A 19411-nucleotide genomic window follows, 5' to 3' on the forward strand; every position below is an offset into this window, starting at 1 on the left:
AGAACATACTCGAAATCTGCCAGGTTTGAAATTTCAAGAATGCTTATTTATTAAAATCACAATAAAATGAAAACAGTATTTACAGGTTGACAGCCTGGTTGCCAGTTTGTCAACTGGATTCCTTCATTTAAAAAGAGTAAATATCATGTGTACTACAAAAATATTGGGTTGTGCAACTGAACATAGTTAGAATCACAATGTTCCTATAGTAACCAAGTTGTGAATAAGTATTTTGGAAAAGTCTCAGCATGATATCGAGGAAAAAACACAACCCTTTTTGAGAAAGCTGAGGCACAGAGTAGTGAGATCGCATCCTGTTCATAACTTCAGTCCAGTCGTGACTTTATACAACTAGTGCCCTTAAACCTGATTTTCAAGTGTCTCCCATCCCACACCCGCATCCTACTTACATAATACGTTCAACAAATTGTATAGACTTTGGTTATAATAGTAGCTGGGTGTACTTTCTAATGGGAATGTTGTGTTAGTTGTGCTTTTTGAATTTAAACATTAAATTGCCTAATGTTGGAACTAAAGTGCTGCCTTTAAGAATGGCAGCTTTATGAGCCACACTGGTAGAAAGGTTTCTGCAATGACTCTAGGTTATACTTCATTTTATCCCTATCAGCTTCCTATTTGAAAACAAACTATAAAGCCATATACAATATACCTTTAGATCAGGCATCCCCAAACTTTGGCCCTCCAGATGTTTTGGACTACAATTCCCATCTTCCCCGACCACTGGTCCTGTTAGCTAGGGATCATGGGAGTTGTAGGCCAAAACATCTGGAGGGCCACAGTTTGGGGGTGCCTGCTTTAGATCATCAGGTATAAATGTACTGCATTTCAGATTCTACAGGTAGGTTCTTTGAAGGGAGGTAATGTGAGCCAGAAAGACTTTCTTGCTTAAAAGCATGGTTATCTCCTGGGGGTTGTGGGGAACCACTCTATTCTGATGTCTCATTCACTTCATTGCAACTGTGCCAATTCCACCTTACTCTTTAGACAAGTATAGACACTACAGCAGCTTTTTCTGTTTAAGCCCATTCATCCAATCCACTTTCACAAGGCAAAACACAAAAGAGTTGTCTTTTTAACGTAAAATGCAATTGCAGCAAGCTGCTAGCATGAGCTCCTCAGTGGTGAGCAGGGAAGAGCTAAGTGGGCAGGCTGATTAAACATTTCCTCTGCCACTGTTTATTCAGTCAAAGTTGTCTCTCCAAGCTAGTTTCCAATCTAAGAAAGACCCCATTCCTGTGTCTTTTATGCTGCAGGTGGGCAAGCCATTCCAACAGATGCCATTCTGAGCAAATAAATGATGGCTCTGCAGTCCTCCCTCCCACAGCCTGAAAAGCTTTTCAGTTAAAATAAATGGGTGGCAACAGCTCATGCATCACTATAGCATCTAGATGGGCCCTAAAACAGACCTTTTTTGAGATGCTTGTTATGACTGGACCATGTGGGGCTAAGTTCTGGCTGCTGTCATGAATTGTTGTTTTTCTTCATTACATTTGCAGCTGTCTCCAGCTTGATTTTGATCTTCTGGTGTGTCAAAAGAATCTGGGTACTTAAGAAAAATAGAAAGAAAGTGCCAGCAATAGAGGACATTAAAGCCTTAAGCTGGATAGTGGTCACCTGCAACGTTTTCTTGAGCTTCAGTTTCAGGATCCACAAGCAGTTAGGATATCCTAATGCATAAAAGTAACTGGCGCAACCACAATGTCCCATTAAGAGGTCTACACCAATTTGGAGGCAGGAGCTCCTCCTTTTTCCTGTTAGGGCTGCTGCTGATATTGTCCTTCTGTAGCAGTGTAGAAGTCATCAAGGACACTCTGTAAATATTCAAAAGTTGGTCTCTCTTCTGCTTTATCTTTCCAGCATGTTTTCATAATATCATAGAGCTCAGCTGGACAGGCCTCCATGCGTGGCATGCGATACCCACGTTGAAGAGCTATCATGACATCAGAATTACTCATCCCTGAAACAAGAAAAAACATATTTCTTCCACTAGCAAATTTGGCTATGTCAGTCTTAAAAAAAAAACACCGAACCCAATCAATCATAAACTTAAACCTTCCTCCACCCTTGCATTTCTAATACTTATATCAAATTCATTCATTGAATAGTCAAGCTTTTGTTACTGGAGAAAGTCAATTGTAGGAAATTAAGATGACTTATGGAGTCAGCTCCATTGAAGTGCTACAGTGGGACTTACTTCTGAGTAAACATGTGTTTGATTGCACTGTAAACTGAATGTCAGCTGATCCAAGCATCCAGAAGTAAGGCCTCCCTGCCCCCCCCCACTACACCCCGGTAGGATACATCAGAACCCCCCTCTCTGATGTAAGAGAGGAAGACCTTAGGTTGGATCTCCATACCTGCTGCCACAAAACCTCAAGATGCCCTTGCCCTCCAATGCCAGAGCTCCAATGTTGGCTGGGTTAAAAAGTGGGTGGTATCTAAGAGGGTGCTAGGACCCAAATATTACCTAGCAGAAAGCCAAACTGGTCACCTGTGTTCTCAAAGACTGTATGTTTGCATTTTGGCCTTTCAGAAACCTTCCCTAGAGAGGTAATCACCTGCCAGGGCCATTGAATCAGCAGCAGACAATCTTATCTGAGATCAGCTCAATTTCCCCCCTAAGGTACTAAGGATCTGTAGTCCATCCCCAGAGTTTCATCACCTGTAACATTCAGCTCTGACCCCAGGGCCTGCTTTCAGCTTTCCACTCCAGTTATGATACGGTGGTACCTCGGTTTAAGAACGATTCAGTTTACAAACTCTGCAAAACCGGAAATAGAGTCCCGTTTTGAGAACTTTACCTCGGTCTAAGAACGGAATCCAAACAGTGGAAGGACACCGGGGGCGGGAGGCCTCATTAGGGAAAGCCGTCTTAGTTTAAGAATGGACTTCAGGAGCGTATTAAGTTCGTAAACCAAGGTACCACTGTACAGCAAACACACCTGCTTTTGTAGCAAAGATTATCGTGCTGCTCAGGGCCGTCTTAAGCACATCCAGCACCGTGGCTCAAAGATTCCTCCAGCGCCCCTTCCCTTTCCCAAAATTTAGAACTCCGGGGGCAGCGCCTCCAGCCCCACCCCCGGCTTGGTGGCTGCAGAGTTGAGCCCCGGCCTCGCAGGCTCCCATTGGCAGCTTCAGGGATTGTGGCGGCAGCCAGGAGCATCTCCAGAGCTTGAAGGGGCAAGGTAGGGTGCCTGCTCGGAGTAGCGGGGCTTTTGGGGGTCACCTGTCAGTGGGCAGGCCAGCGCAGCCCTAGAGGAGCGGGGCCAAGGCAGTTCCTGCCCTTGGGGTGCCCCGCGCAGTGGCCAGCAGGGGGCATCCCGAGGGAAGTTCGCCGGGAGGGCAAAGACTCCGCACGGGGCAACGGAAAGGGCGCCATCATGGCGCACCGGGTTTGTACCGCGCTCGCCTCTCAGCCATAGCTGGATCTCGGCCAGCAGCTGCTCAGGGCTCAGGCCGGCCTCCACCATGCCTACGCTGGCGGAGCCTTTCCTTGGGTATCTCTTTTTGTGCCCGCTGCCGCTTCCCCGGTCCCCATTCCCGCCGCCCAGTCCAATGAGCACGTTGAGCTCCTGCACTTCTTCATCCTTTACTGCTGCGGCGGGGCAGGAGCCGGGGAAGCCGGGTAGCAGTGCAACCCGGGAGGGGCTCCCAACTCTGTACCACGGCTTGCCAGCTTCAGCGTCTCGGAGGTTTCCCCGACCGCCCTGGAGCAGCCTCAGCGGGGCTGGCGCGGCGCCCTCAGATGCCGGCGGTGCTGTTGCTCAGGGCTTAGTAGTTGGTTGCACCCCGCCAGCGCCCCTGAGAGGCCGGCGCCCTGGTGCAACGAGCCACTAGACCCTATGGGAAGGGCGCCTCTGGTGCTAATATGTTTCTTACATTGAATGAAGCAAATGCATTCATTCATTTGTTTTGTTTTGTTTTTTTTTAAAAATGCTGCAGGGAGGCCAAAGACTCGCATGGTTTCAACCCACATTCCTCCTATGAGTACTTTGAAGACACTTTAAGTACAGCAACCAATAAACATTTTATAATTATCAAAATGTGTCTTGTTGCATGTTTGCACCTATTCTACTAACTCTCGTACCTGTATAAACTGAGGGCAAATAAGCAGTAAATAAAAAGTACATACCTGGATAAGGAATTTTCCCATAAGTAATTATTTCATACAGAAGCACTCCAAAGGACCACACGTCAGACTTAATAGTAAATGAGCCAAAATTAATGGCTTCTGGTGCTGTCCATTTGATAGGGAATTTTGCACCTACAGAGAGGAAAACAACAGCACCGTTTTAAATCTGGTTTCATTCATGTAACCATTAGAAACTATTCGTAAGGTGATTCATGAGGGGAAAGTGACTGAAAAATTGGAAGTGACAATGAAGATTCTTCAATAGTATGGAAAATAAACTCTCACAAAATGTTGAAGGAACTGGTGTTCAGCCTGGGAAGGAAGACCGGGGGGGGGGGGGATGACGACGACAAATTTGCCCTCTTCAAATACCTGAAAAGTTGTTCTCTGCTGTCCCAGAGGGTGTAAGTTACTGAAGAGTAGATTTTGGTTTAATGTTAGGAGAACCTTCTTGGTTTCAAGATCAATGGAACTAATTGGACATCTGCAACATACACTGTTCTGGAGGTCTTAAAGCCATATTCTGGAGATGCTCTAGCTCTGGATTTCCTGATCAAGCAAGGGGTAGCCCCTATGGCCTACAAGACTTCCTCCAATTCTATGATTTTATGACAGGAGCCAGTGAGAAAAATGTGAAGGTCTGCTATGTCTTTCTGTAGAAATGCAAGTGCAAACCAAGTAGCAAGGTATGAAATCCCAGGGGCAGACAGCAGAGATGGAACAGTGGGTGTTGTTGACATTTAGGTATTTCTAGTGAAACATGTGGCTGTTAACGTAATTATTCTTATAGGGCTTAAAATTATAATGTGATACAAACCTTCCCTGGCTGTATATTCATTATCTTCAATTACTCTAGCAAGTCCAAAATCAGCAATTTTGCACATTAGAGACTCTGAAACAAGAACATTAGCTGCTCTCAGATCACGATGGATGTAGTTTTTTCTTTCTATATATGCCATCCCTTCTGCAATCTGCAACAAAAAATGAAATATCTTTAACTTTTGTACTTTTTTGTAAGCACTTTTATACGCACACAAATAATATTTTTAAACAGTCAGGGAAACTCCTTTTTTAACATATCATTTTTACACATTAGCCATGATATGCACAGCCTCCAATATTTTAAAAATCAAAATAGGGATACACTTGAGTACTGATAACACCCCTTTGCTTACATTAAATATCATTCATTGCTCAATGGTAGATTGTATTTACAAATGGAGAGGAGGGAAATGGGGAGTGGGTTGGTCAACATTCATAGGTTTTCCTCATTTTCAATTTACAGAAGTGCCATAAAGTCCCTTTACATGCAGCCAAGAACAGCATTTGGTATAGGCTTGCCATATGGTTTGTTAAGTATTTAGGCTTTTTCTTGTGCAATGGAACATTCCCCTTGTGGGTTCCTTATATCTGTTCTGAGGTGCACACACTGGGGGGAAAGGGGGCAATTTATGTTGTGTTACTGCTAATCCTTGTGCTAGCACAAATATTTAGTTTTCTATGAATCAGCTGCCATCTATAAATATGCTTTGCTTAAAATAATAATTATTAATATTTCTAGCTCATTTCCCCTCCCCTCCCTGCAGCTCACTCACACCCCAAGTTGATAGCAGGTTGCCTCACTTCTTTCTCTGTTGCACCTCAACCGGTAGGAGCAGAGGACTGTGTAGGATAGGGGTCGCCAAGCTTTTAAGGCCAGTGAGAACATTTGGAATTTTGAGAAATGGCCGTGAATGCCAATCACAAAATGGCTGCCATGGTGCATGTCACATAGCACAAAATGGTGGCCACAGCCAGAGAAGAGGCAGGAACACAAAATGGTTCAGGCATGCCTCTCCCCAATTGCATTGCGGATTTCTAAGGTGATGTTTACTGAAACCTCTCCTGGGCACCATCAAAGGCACTGGTGGGCATGGAGGCACCCAGCTGGCAACTCTTGGTGTAATGTAATGTCTCTGCATGGCAAGGTAAAGATGTCAGAAGACAGACACACAGCTCAGATCATAGTTGCCCCCCTTCTGTTCCTCAACTTCTAGTACTTCTGTCAGGGTGCAGCCAATTCTGTCCCTTTGTAACACAGTTCCAGAACATACCACCTGTCTCCTTGTTTTGATACAAACATAGGGGTCCCTAAACCAGAGAGACCAGGACAGATGCAGACTGGAAAAGCTACTAATCATTGTTTTTCAGGGCTGCATTAGCTAAAAGTTTTCAGCTCAGTTCCCGGCTATATATTTATTTTATATTTTCTAAAACAACGCAACATGTAAAAGGTATCAGTTCCTAGTTTTGCTGAGCAAGATTGTCAACACACAGCCCAACCAAGCCTGATGAGCAACTCACTTTTGTCTTAAGTTTTCGCACGCAAGCCAGATTTCATTCTTTTTAAAGTTAGTTGGACTTATTTGGCTTAAATAGTTTTGGCTGTTCAAGGAACTGTAGAGCTATTAATAGATACCATAAATGTCTGCACACTCTTTAAAATGTCTCAGGTACCAGTCCTGTAGCAATATGCAGATCAGCATCTATTTTAAAAAAGGAACTGCACACTCGCTTTGTTCCTCTTTTTGTGGGTCAGGCAATGGAAAAATACCCATGGTGGTACTTCCCACCACACTGTCACAAGTGCTGAACACAGTTTTTGTGAAGAGAAATATTGCACAAAAGCTAAGCCTTTGAAGAGGACCAGAAGTTTCTCTCTGGTGCAGGAGGCTCAGAAAGTAGCGCTTCTTATAACCAGAGGATGTGGCTACTCCCTTAGTGGCAAATATTTCCCGTCCCCAGGATCTGTTGTTGAACAAGGCTTTCCATATAATATATATATATATATATATTATATATATAATATATATATTACTAGGAGGCCTAAGGCTAAGATATCTGTCGAAGTGTGATAAGAAGCCTGTTGACTGAAGGGATTTATAAAGACAAGAAGCCTACAACAGGTCACTTAAAAAAAAACTTGAGATGAAATGGGGGCACAAAAGGCTGGATTGAACAAACCCATACAGACTGGAGCAGCATTGAAAACCTCAATAAAGTTGGTACAAACAATGCCAGGAGGAGAAAAAGGAAGGATCATGCTTCCTGACACCAGGCATAGATTGGCCCTTGTGCACAGGATTTGTACCTTGCATATATTCCCCCACCCCCTGCAAGGAAAGAATTATTGTCTCGTATCCTGGAGAGAAAAAAGATGAACAAGTAGATGAGCTAACTGCAGCACCAAATTTAGACCAATTTTCAGTCCTTGGGCGGGCCTAGAGAAGAGGAAGCAGGAGTGGGAACTTCCAAGGTATGCCCAAATACTTCTTGTTATTTTAAAAGGCCTCTCTAGGTCCCTTCCCTTCCCACCAACCAAAATCCCAGTTAGAGCATGACACTAACACTGGCAACAGAGTGCAGCACACAGGTGCAAACCCTCAGCAGATAAATTTGGAACTTAAACTCAAGGGAAGCATGTGGCCTGCTACCAGTGAGGTGGGATTAGAGAAGGTGTGTCGTCAGCACCTGCTCCAGTCCATTTTAGGAAGCTGCCCACCCCCACCACAAAATCACATTTTAACTGTAAAGCAGACTTGCTCCTTCACAATGGAAGAGTTTGCTTGAATGGCTGGATTGGTTTCAGGCAAACGGGGTCGATTCCAAGGTTGTGTGGGGCCCCTGAGCAAAGCAGTCCTTTTGTGGTGGCAGTGCTATAAACATAGTTAGATGGCTGGATTAGTCACCATTTTAATTTCCCACAATGCCCCCAGAGTGTTGTGACATTGAAAGCACGGTGGAAATTAAAATGGCAGTTAGACCCAGCCATCTGGCACAGCTCAGAGTAGCAGGCCAGAAAAAATGTTAAGGGGTGGGGGGTTGAAGCAGGCATCATCGGTGAGCTCAGTCTGGGTGCCAGTTCCTGACAGTTGCTTAAGGGTGCCAGATGCTGATGCCAGCTCCACAGGCAAGCACCAGTGGCCAGAGAGACAAGCCATTTCTTTTGCCTGGGGCTGATGGGAGTTGTAGTCCAAACCATTTGATCCAGTAAAGGCTGGCATATTGGGAGAGTATGATGGCCTTCTTTTGCATGTACACTGGAAGGGAGATATGAACACATGAAACTGCCTTATACCAAGTATTGGCCTATTTAGTATTGTCTAAATAGGTACTAAATTCTTAGTATTGGGCAGGACCTTCCTAGAGTTTCTTTCTCAGTCCTATCTGGAGATGCTGGGATTGAGCCTGGGACCTTCTGCACCTAAAGCAGGCATCCCCAAACTGCGGCCCTCCAGATGTTTTGGCCTACAACTCCCATGATCCCTAGCTAGCAGGACCAGTGGTCGGGGAAGATGGGAATTGTAGTCCAAAACATCTGGAGGGCCGAAGTTTGGGGATGCCTGGCCTAAAGCATGCCCTCTACCTCTCATTTCTGGTCTCCTTTCCAATGTTACAATCTTGACTCATGTTCACATACTTTATCTACTCCACATGTCCAAGACGTTCAGGTACATAGTTTACAATTTAGTGCAGGAAAAAAATTAGGAAAGATTCTCCTTCCAGGCCAGATATGAACCCCCCAGATGTTTAATGGCTAGCAATGCATTCCAGATGTTCTCCAAGAATGAACTTCTAAACACAACTTGCAATCCTAATGAATGGTTCTATCACTACTCCTGAACCAATGATGATCAGTGCTGCAAGATTAGGGTAACTGCATATGGTAACTTGCATCAGAGAAAATAAAATTAGTTCTGTTGGAAATGCTCCTGGTGCCCTATAGAGTGATCTAATATAGCATATTTATTTTTCTTATATTTAGTAATCAGAGCTAAAAAGAATTAAAACTACCACACATGCTCAATATTTATTCACAGTCTGCATCTATTCCATGAAATGAAAATGTCTATGAGGAAAAATACCATTTAAAACCATGTCTGGGTCATGTTTGAAGCTAAAACGTCAAGTTCTATATTAAGACTGTTTCAAAACCGTGTTATTGTGAAGCCACTTGCGTGTTTTAAAACAGAAATGTGGAATATACAAGTGTTAGTAAAGAAAACAACTGTAACACAGTCTGAAGATAGATATTAATCGTTGCTAGTATGGCATGTGACATAGATAAAGATGTTGATATGAGGCGTCTCTTACTATTACAACCATTTTCAGCCAGACTGAGGCCAACTTTTGCAACAGGAAATTAAGGTCATGTTCAAAGGATATTTGGTACAGGACATGTTGCTCTGTAGTGTTGTGCCCTCTGGTAAATATTGATTTAAACAGGATTTAAATGTTTTTGTTTAAAATCTACCCAAGCATTGTGGGCCCTTTTCCACTTACACTTTTTCTTTTCATTGCCATTGTTTTGAAGATGAGCAATGAATAGAGCATAGTATATTCCAACCAGCTGCTATGTGTTCTAAAGAGAACGAAAGCCATTTGCAAAAATAAGGAAGACGAAACCAAGAGCAAGCTATTGTGCAACCTTCACCAGAATGCAATGTGCTTGCTCTGACTCTCATCTGACTTGCCTTCCCTGCACCTGTCTCTGGCCACATCCACACCAGCCATTTAAAGCACCATTCTACTACTTCAGACAAATGGTGGTTTGTTAAGGATGCTGGGAGTTGTTAGGAGACCCCTATTCCTTTCACGGTGCTACAACTCCCAGAGTGCTTAAACAATCAATTCCTCGTTCTGAAAATTGTAGGTTTGTAAAGGGAATAGGGGGCTCCTAACAATCCTCAGATCCCTTAACAAACTACAGTTTCCAGGATTTTGTGGTGGAAGCCATGACAGTTTAAAGTGGGATAATAGTGCTTTAATTGCATGGTGCAGATGAAGCCACTCCATAGTAATGGGGTCCATTTCTACAGGGACTTTTGTAGCTCCTTTTACTACTTTGGGGGAAATAAGGGTGCAAGTTACTTGGAAGCACTCTCTAAACCAGGCATCCCCAAACTGTGGCCCTCCAGATGTTTTGGCCTACAACTTCCATGATCTCTAGCTAACAGGACCAGTGGTCGGGGAAGATGGGAATTGTAGTCCAAAACATTTGGGGATGCCTGCTCTAAACTGATGGGACTAAGAACACCATTCTGCATGGGTTCCTGCTCTGTGATATGTCTCCCAAGGATTGTGGAATTTTGGAGCCTGTTACCGTTTCACACAGCTCCAAGCACCAGCAAGGCGATCCAGGATGTATTGAGCCAATGGATGTCCATCCCTTGCAACATGTCACTTCTGAATAAGGAGCAATACTTCTGAATTTGCTGCATACTCTTTGGGGCTACCCATCATTGACAGGAAGTAGTATCCGTTGCTGGAAATTTCATTCACTCCCATTTCTTCCTGGTTAGGAGCAATCCTCATCAGAGGTTATGCATCAGCCCCTTAGATCAGTCATAGGCAACCTTGGCTCTCCAGATGTTTTGGAACTACAACTCCCATGATCCCTGACCACTGGCCCCATTAGCTAGGGATCATGGGAGTTGTAATTCCAAAACATCTGGAGAGCCAAGGTTGCCTATGCCTGCCTTAGACGACCCTGCCACCGTGCTAAGCCCGTGCTACACCTTGGCCTGGGCAACATTCATTGTAATCTCCTTGGCAGTAGCAAGCGGCAATTTATTTTTCTAAACACAGTGACAGCCTTCTTCCAGACAGCACAAGAATAATCTCTTTCTTCTCTTGCCAATTCCCCCCACTAATTAGAATATTTGTGAATATTCCGTGACATCACAGCAACTCAGGCAACATTTGGAGAGACAAACAGGCAGCAGCCCTCTAAATACAATTAATTACACTTTCATAACTAAGCAAAGTTTACACAGTAAAGGTAGCATTGTACATAAAACTGCAGTTAGGCCTACTCTTACACACCCAGGGTCAGGATGAGGCCAGTTACATCCTCTCATGCTGTGCACTGGGGTAGCTATTATTTATATAGTTCAATCCAGGCACATCATTCTATTATTCCACCTATAGTTGACCTGCCACTTCCTCCTCAAAACGGACCCAGATGTGACTTGACTAAGCCACAAAGGTAGGGGATAACACAATGTGCCTGGGGCCCCAGCAATTCAGAGAGCAATTTTCTGTTGCCATATCTGCAGGAGAAATCCACTTTAAACTGAACTTTCAGCATCCAAAACCTGTCTCAGTAAACCTGGCTTCCAGACAACGGTGAAAACGAAGCATAGCCAGTGCCAAGCCAGCCCAGTATCAAACGTCTTCAGCTGGAACACACTGAGCTTCAGAGGGGGAGCATGGAGGTGGCAGCTACATGGAATAGCTCCTAGGTTTCCCCCCAAGCTTTGTTTTACTGCTGCAGGAAGCACAGGGAAAGCACAGGTCTCTGTTGTAACATCATAGCAACAGGCCCGTAAATGCTCATGTTATATATATAAAACATGAGCATTTATTTTAAAAATATTTATAAAAAATAAAAATAATTTATTTACCTGAGCTGAGAAGTCAATGAGCTTTGGAAGTAGTAATTTCCCACCATCTTGACTCTTCAGGAAATCCAGCAAGCTCCCTGTGTGATAAAGTAAGGGCAAGACAAGGTGGTAAAAACAAGTCAAACTCAGGTGCGAATGAATGGCATAAAAATATTTCTGGGGATCTTTTGAGTGAATGAGGTTTTTAAAAGCATTCATCTCTATTTAAATGTTAGGGGAAACTTACCTTTTAGCAACCCTAATACATTTCAGCTTTCTGCTCTGCAAAACCATGCCAAGGGTGATTTTATGAGATTAGTTTAAGAGCTGCTTTAGGAAATTGGCTGGAGATTCATAGTGTGTACACATCAGGCTTATGTGCAGTGGAAGAGATCTCAATAGCACATGACAAATCTGCACTCACTTTGCACCCATCAGGGGCGTACCCACCGCGGGGCAGGGGCGGGCCGCTGCCACCCCTAGAAGCAGGGCCGGCCGGCACAGCTGTACTTCTCTCAGTAATGTTTTAAATGGCATTGAATTTTTTTTAAAAAAAAATATATGTGATCAGTTTGCTGTAGTTTTTACTGTTTATTTTGATTTCACCTGGGCTCTGTAGCCCCACCCACATTCCCACTATGTGGCCCCTCCCCTCCCGTGCCTTGGCCCCGCCCCTTGCCCCCCTAGTTTTGATCCTGGGTACACCCCTGGCACCCATTATTATTATTTTAAATGAAGCAGCCATGAGAGCTCTACCACTGCAAACAGCTGAGGACTTGCCATATCCTGCTAGGAACTCACAAAACACAGTAACTTTTCAAAGGTTACAGAAATATATTGGTCCTTCACAGTTTGCCATAGGGCTTAATGTGCATGGTGTGTGTGGGGGGGGGGTGTCCAGGGAAAATTCACCAGATGCATGTGTAGCAAGTGTCTGGGAAAGTGGTGCCTGTAGAAATTTGTGCCTGGCTGTTCACTACAAGTTGCTGTGATGTGGGAGCACAGTGCAGTTTGTTGCATGAGGCAGAAATTAAGTGTTGGGAAAGTTGTGACTGCTAAATTATTTGCTGGACAATTTCCCACCCTCTACTGTATATCCATTGGTAACTGAAAGAGTGTGGGTTCAGGGGGCCTAACTTAAAAGTGAGAAGAATATGCAAGACTATACATTGGTGCTTCGCTAGACGAATTTAATTTGTCCCGCGAGTTGCTTCGTATAGCGAAAAATTCGTTTTGCAAAGCGGCTCCCATAGGAACGCATTGAAGTGCGGTTTCCTATAGGGTGCCTCGCAAGACATTAAAAAAAATTCATCATGCGAGGCACCCTATGGGATGAAAAAAAATCATCTTGCGAAGCGCGCCATAGGAAACTTCGTCTTGCGAGTCTCCATTGAAATCGCAAAATGCTTTCGTTTTGCGAGTTTTTCGTCTTGTGAGGCATTCGTCTAGCGAGGTACCACTGTAATGTCTTTAGCTGCTTAATCTAGGCGTTCCCAAACTTTATACTCAAAGGGCCCTCTTGAGATGGCTGAAAATTATTGAGACCCTCCAGTCACAAAATGGTGACTTATCAAAGCAGTGTCCAACATGAGCAGCTGACACTGACATTGTTTTCTTTTGATTTATGATCACTCTTTGGAAATTGCTTTTAGTCTTTACAACACTGTTTTCTTTCTAGCAAGCAGCTCCACACTTCAGCTTTCCTTGAGACATTAGGTATGGAGGCATTCTGACTCAGATTTCCACTTTAGGAAGAAAATGTTGATCCAAAGCAGGCATCCCCAAACTGCGGCCCTCCGGATGTTTTGGCCTACAACTCCCATGATCCCTAGCTAACAGGACCAGTGGTCAGGGAAGATGGGAATTGTAGTCCAAAACATCTGGAGGGCCGAAGTTTGGGGATGCCTGATCCAAAGACTCTAAGCAGAGAGGGATTCCTATTTTATATTTTCATCTCCCCGCACCAAGCTTTTCAGAACTGTTTTTATTCATTGTAATTTCTCCTCCCCCTCTTCCATACCTAACTTATCCACTTCTCATAAATTACCACTTTTTCTCATCCCTCATTCACTTTAATTTGTTGTTATTTTTAAATGACCCTTTTCTCTCTCTTCCTAATTTTCTTCAACACCTTTTCTAGCCCTTTCCAGTCAGCGGAGGAGCAACCCCTTATCTGTTTCCCCTGGCATCATTCCAACAAAAGGCTATATAGGGACCTGAATGTCCCTCTCAAGTGATTACTAGGCAGCAGTGGTTTATACTCAGCACGTGTATGAATTTTCAAATTTCTCTGTAGGCTGAAATGGTTGGGGAACTGCATTTTCAATAAAAACTACAGACACTTCCACTTCTACCAAAGTAACAGTACATACTAATGTTTACTTCGACCTAACACAAGATGCAGAACAGAGAGATATTTTCCTATGCTTCAGCCCAACAAAATCTAGAGAGATGGGGAAAATCTGCAGCACCTGTCAAAATGCCAGCCATTCAAATATTTTCCCCACATGTCCCACTAAGTTGCATCAGTTGGCAGAATTGGTACTGCTATAGGTGCCCAGGCCCAGTTCTAGGGGTAGTCTTGGTGGTGCGTGGCGCCAGGGCGCCGGGCCAGCAGGAGGGCGCTGCGTGGCAAAGCCGCGCAGAAGCCATGCTGCGTGCTGCGCCCGCCCACCCACCCACCCACCCAACAGGGCAGGGGCGACGGAGCGATCTCCGCGCCAGGGCGCCCGGCCGGCTTGAGACGGCCCTGTAGGTGCCACATACCAGTTCTGTATTTGTAAGAACTAAATCATTTAGCGTGGCAGGGCCTACACTTTGGAATTCCTTGCCTATTGACATCAAGCAGGTACCGTATTTTCGCTCCATAAGAACAAAGGGAAATGTCTGTGCGTCTTATGGAGCGAAGGCACTGGACAGCAGCAGGAACCCTCGAGTGGAGGGATGCCCCTGCTGCCAGAGCCATGGCTCCCAGTGGCAGCAGCGGAATGAGCAGCCCGAAATCGGGCCACCAGTGGCAGAGGGGCAGGGGAGGGGCGAGTAGCCCGAAAGCGGGCTGCTCCTCCCTCCGCCGCTGCTGCCAACAGTGGCATTGATTCAGAATATTTTTCCCCTCCTCTAAAAAACTAAGTGGGTCTTATGGTCAGATGCATCTTATGGAGCGAAAAATCTTATGGAGTTAAAAACATCCTTGTCTGGCCAAGCCTACCCAGGTGATTAGAAGGTCAAGCTAATTTTAATCTGTTTTAGCATTTTAAAGTATGCATTTTTTTCTTGTTTTCTCTTTTGTAAACCACTTTGAAGGTGGTGGTAGTGGTTGTTACAATCAAGTGGTGTATAAAATTTACGAAATAAAAACAAATGTTAATTGGTTCAAAATAAGCCACTTATCTATCCTATCCTAAATTTGGCATGAACCACCCTCAAGCTTTCATCTCCTACACATTGCAAAGTTCAAATGTAACCTGCTGCATGATTTTCTAATTATAATCCATAGAACAGGTTCATCCCGCCAATTCCTCATGATGATGGCAGAAGGCAATTCAGCAGACTGTGGCCCCTTAGAGCTCTAGTGCAAAGAAAGGATGTTTTTGGATGACAACTCTCATCATTCCTGGCCATGCTGGATGGAGATGCTGGGAGTTGGACTCCCAACAACGTCTGCAGAGCACAACTTTGGCTATTTGCAGAACAGATGAAACTTTGACCTATTTGTTTCTTTAAGTGTATTCCTCTTATGATACCTAATTTAATGTGTAATATTTTTTGTCCAGAGTAAGAGACACTGTTAACCAATACTCAAGTTACTACAGTCCCATAATGAATGGCTATCAAATTGTCAGTTACAAGTGCCTGTTGCAATTGTACCATACGCCATTACCTACATGCAAATGGTACTTCTGGTTAATGAATTCAGTAATACCTACCTTTTGCCATGAATTCAGTTATGATATAAATTGGTTCTTCTTTGGTAACTACAGCGTAGAGTCTGACCAGCTTGTCATGCTGAAGTGATTTCATAAGGTTGGCTTCTTCCATGAATGCCTGTGTGGACATGGTGCCTGGCTTCAGAGTTTTCACTGCTACTTTTGTATTGTTATTGTAGTAACCTAGAACAAAAGGGATAGTTACAGGAGAAGAGACATCCAGAGTGCTGGATGTGGTGGTCAAATGTCTTGCCATGAGAGATCTTTAACAATAAATTTATAAATGATGTATTTACAAGCAGGCACCAACAAATGCTACTACAGTCGTACCTTAGTTGTCGAACAGAATCCATTCTGGAAATCTGTTCAACTTTCAAAAACATTTGATAGCATTCAAGCAGAAGCCACGGACGCCCCGTCGGACATTCAGCTTCCAAAGAACATTTGCAAACCGGAACACTCACTTACAGGTTTACGACTTTCAGGAGCCAAAATGTTTGACTCACAAGACGTTCTGGATCCAAGGTATAACTGTATTGGCCTAGGAAAATGTACTTCAGTCTTTGCCAACCTGGTGCCTTCCAGATATTTTGGACTACAAGTTCCACCAGCCACTGAGCACCAGGTTGAAGAAGGCCAAATACTGTATGTAAAGAATAACCTGACACACACGATCTCATTTTCCATTTTCCCCCACCGCACATTTACTTCAATAATATTTAGTAAAAAAAGAAATAAATACACAAATACATTTTGACGGCAGGAATTAAACTTTGAGATTAATTCTGTCAATGAAGAATGCAGACCATGGCAGAAGTGGGAGGAATATTTTCACAGCCATTAACCAATATAAACTAGATGGTTGCCAACTTCCTGCAAGCTTAATCTTCTGTGATGATTGACACTGCAGAAGAATAAGCTGCTACAAGCAGTGGCGTCACAAGGTGGGGGCGGTACTCCCTGGGTTCCATGTTTGGGGGGGGTGACAAGAAGGCACCCTGCAGGGTGCTGGCCTGGCTCAGGCTTGGCGTCACGAGCAGCCATCGCTCCGCCGCAGCCGCATGTGGAGGATAAGCCGTTCGTGGCTGCAAGCGGAGGATCCCTCCGCTGCCACGGCAGCCGCAAGCAGAGGATCCCGCCACCATCCGTACAGCTCTTGGATGGCACCAGCAGCAAACCGCTATGTACAACGCATGTGCAGTATCGTATGCATGCGCTGTGTGTAGACGCTGCACATGTGCTGTACATACCGGTTTGCACTGGTGCCACTGGAGCATCGTACGGACGCCGCCGGGGTCCCAGCCTCCCTCCCTCCCCGGCTTGCCCTAACCGGCTCCTTGCTTTGCCACTTTACAGCGAGCCAGGGAGGGGCGGGTGGGAGCCACGGCTCCCCCTCCCTCCCTGGCTCACTGTAAAGCGCCAAAGCAGGAGCCCCTTACAGTGAGCCAGGAGCCCCCCTCGCAGCCTCGCTATAAGCAGCTCCAGCTTTGCTGCTTTACAGCGAGCTGGGAAGGGAGGAAGGGGGACGGACAGATGGACGGGAGCCGTGGCTCCTGAGAGGACAAGCTGTGCAGCTTTGCCAGCGCCCCAGCAAAGCGGCATTGCTTCCCCCTTTCCCCGACAGTTTGGGGTACTTGGGAGTCATGGGGGTGGGGATGCAGAGGCGTAGGAAGGGGGGCGGACCACCCCAGATGTCATCGCTGAGGGGGTGACATTCGGCACCCGCCCACAACTCCCAAGCCTACCCCGAGCTGTCGATGTGGGGTAGGGGTGTGACAAAAAAAATTTCCGTACCAGGTACCACCTGGGCTTGCTATGCCTCTGGCTACAAGGAAGAGGACTTCAAATCCCAATGTTTTCATGGTGGACATAATATGGGTTGACATGCATCATGAGGTCTCAGTTGGCTGTTTCCCCAATGAGTGCCCACCATGTACCTGCGAAAACATGTATCTCCTTTTCAAGTGGGATTGTTTCCCAAGGGAGCCTTGCCTATCACTTAATCTGATGTCATCTGTGCACCAAAGATGTTTTTATTCTCCTGGGCATTTTCATTTTTAGAGTAGCAGGGCCATGTCATCGCCTCTGCAGAGAGATCAGCTGCTTCAGCTGTCACCTGGCAGCAGCCATTCCATCAGGCTTCCTTCTCAGCTGGTCATTCTAAAACTGTAACATTAGGAACTGGTGCACGAGCTTGTCCCCCCCCCCCCGCTTTCCCTCCACATCCTTTTCTCATTGTGTATAAATAATGTATTTCAGACTGTAAGCCCCAGAGCATAAACTGGCCTATGACCAATCCTGTAAGCTGCTCTGGGAACTTTTTAAGCCAAAGAGTGGGATAAAAGTTCTCTGTCCACATGGTAAGATGCAGAGGACACATGACAAAATTAGCATCATCTGGCTGATCAGATTTAGACAGTACCTTTCACTAGAGCATATTACTTAGCTTACTTGACCCTTGTAGAACTCTTTGCTCTTTGAGGACCTTTCAATCCCCTGCTGCTTCGGGCACACTATGAGAGATGGTGAATAGACCCACATTGCACAACTGGTTGGTTTAAAACAGTGCTTCTCAAACTTGGGTATCCAGCTGTTTTTGGACTACAACTCCCATCATCCCTAGCTAGCAAGACCACTGGTCAGGGATGGTGTGAATTGTAGTCCAAAAACAGCTACTAGAGACCCATGTTTGGGAAACACTGGTCTAGAATTATGGCAACAGATGACCAGAAACAAATCTGTCTACCTTATTAGGGTAGACAATATTAGGGTCTGAAGGTAGATAGCAAGAACTATGCCAAGCTAATGATGTATCTTACAGTGGAAAAAGTGTAGATCTACAAACTATTATACTGTGGATGATAGAATTTGGATCTGAAATATTGCCTACGCTGTTAAAAGGATGGAAGACACAGACCGGGGTGGGGTGGGGTGGGGTGTTCATTCCAGTTGATCAACTGAAATCACCTCTCCAATTTCATTGTTAATCTCCTCTTGCAAACAGTTCCATCCCTGTCATTTCCTGTGTCTGCTGAAGTAGGCTCTTGCCCATGGAAGCTCATAACACAATAGAGTTATAAGCCACCATGAAAATATTTGCATCCTGAAACTCAGGAGATAAATAAAATACAGTAAAGCATAATAAAGTGCCCTGCAACACTGCTGGTTTAGAACTATGTAGAAACACAACCACTATTCTAAAATGTTTTCCTAAAACAAAACAAAACACAAACAAACAAACAAACAAACAAACATAAACCTTCTCTTATCAAAACTCCCATTTCTGTGCACTCACTGTGCTTCCAGAGCTGAGTTTTTAATCCACGTTCACACAATGTGATCCAAAATGCATATGCATCCAATAGTTTGTTATAAAATACTACTGTTCAATGAGCCCAACCAGCTCACATCACTGGAGTTGTTAAGCCATTTCTAGTTTGTCTCCAGCCAAGACGTGAACACCTTTAAGTAGGGTAAAGACATCCCACCCCATCAGTGTCCCCTGATGCATACACAAGCAGAAATAAACAGAACGCTAATGAAGCTATGCCAATGTGAACAGCTAAGGGGAAAGAGCTGGGAAATCCACTGCGGGGAAAACAGTAACTTCACTGCAATGTAATGTGAGTACAGCCTAGTTTTTTACAATTATATTTCTTTTCGTTCCTTTGCCATCCTGAAATCATTCTGAAACAAGCAGTGCTAAGTAAACGCAATCCTTGGGAGCTGATGGAACTCTTGGGCCCTCCATGGAGAAAGGCAACTGGAACGCTACCAAAGCATGCAGTTTCGTTCCAATCAAACAAGGTCTGCCATCATGCAAATCAGCTTTTCATACTTGCAGCAAGGAAAGGAAGAATGTAGTCAGGCTTCACAGTGCAGTAATTTTACCCATAACGTAAAAGTAA

At 44.7% G+C, this 19411-nt stretch overlaps 1 protein-coding gene across 5 annotated transcripts in view; it reads right to left on the reverse strand.

The window, feature by feature from the left end:
* Window positions 1-20: 20 nt before the first annotated feature.
* The window catches only part of LYN (LYN proto-oncogene, Src family tyrosine kinase), a 45910-nt gene continuing 26519 nt past the window's right edge, over window positions 21-19411 (reverse strand). For all 5 annotated transcript variants that reach the window (XM_035125192.2, XM_035125190.2, XM_035125191.2 and 2 more), the window contains exons 9-13: window positions 15504-15686; window positions 11599-11675; window positions 4971-5124; window positions 4154-4285; window positions 21-1978 (exon numbers count right to left, since the gene is read on the reverse strand). In XM_035125192.2, the coding sequence (XP_034981083.1) occupies window positions 1776-1978; window positions 4154-4285; window positions 4971-5124; window positions 11599-11675; window positions 15504-15686 (749 nt within the window). In that variant the 3' untranslated portion in view covers window positions 21-1775. The remainder of the gene's footprint in view (window positions 1979-4153; window positions 4286-4970; window positions 5125-11598; window positions 11676-15503; window positions 15687-19411) is intronic.

The sequence above is a fragment of the Zootoca vivipara genome, chromosome 8 (assembly GCF_963506605.1).
Source record: "Zootoca vivipara chromosome 8, rZooViv1.1, whole genome shotgun sequence".
NCBI lineage: Eukaryota > Metazoa > Chordata > Lepidosauria > Squamata > Lacertidae > Zootoca > Zootoca vivipara.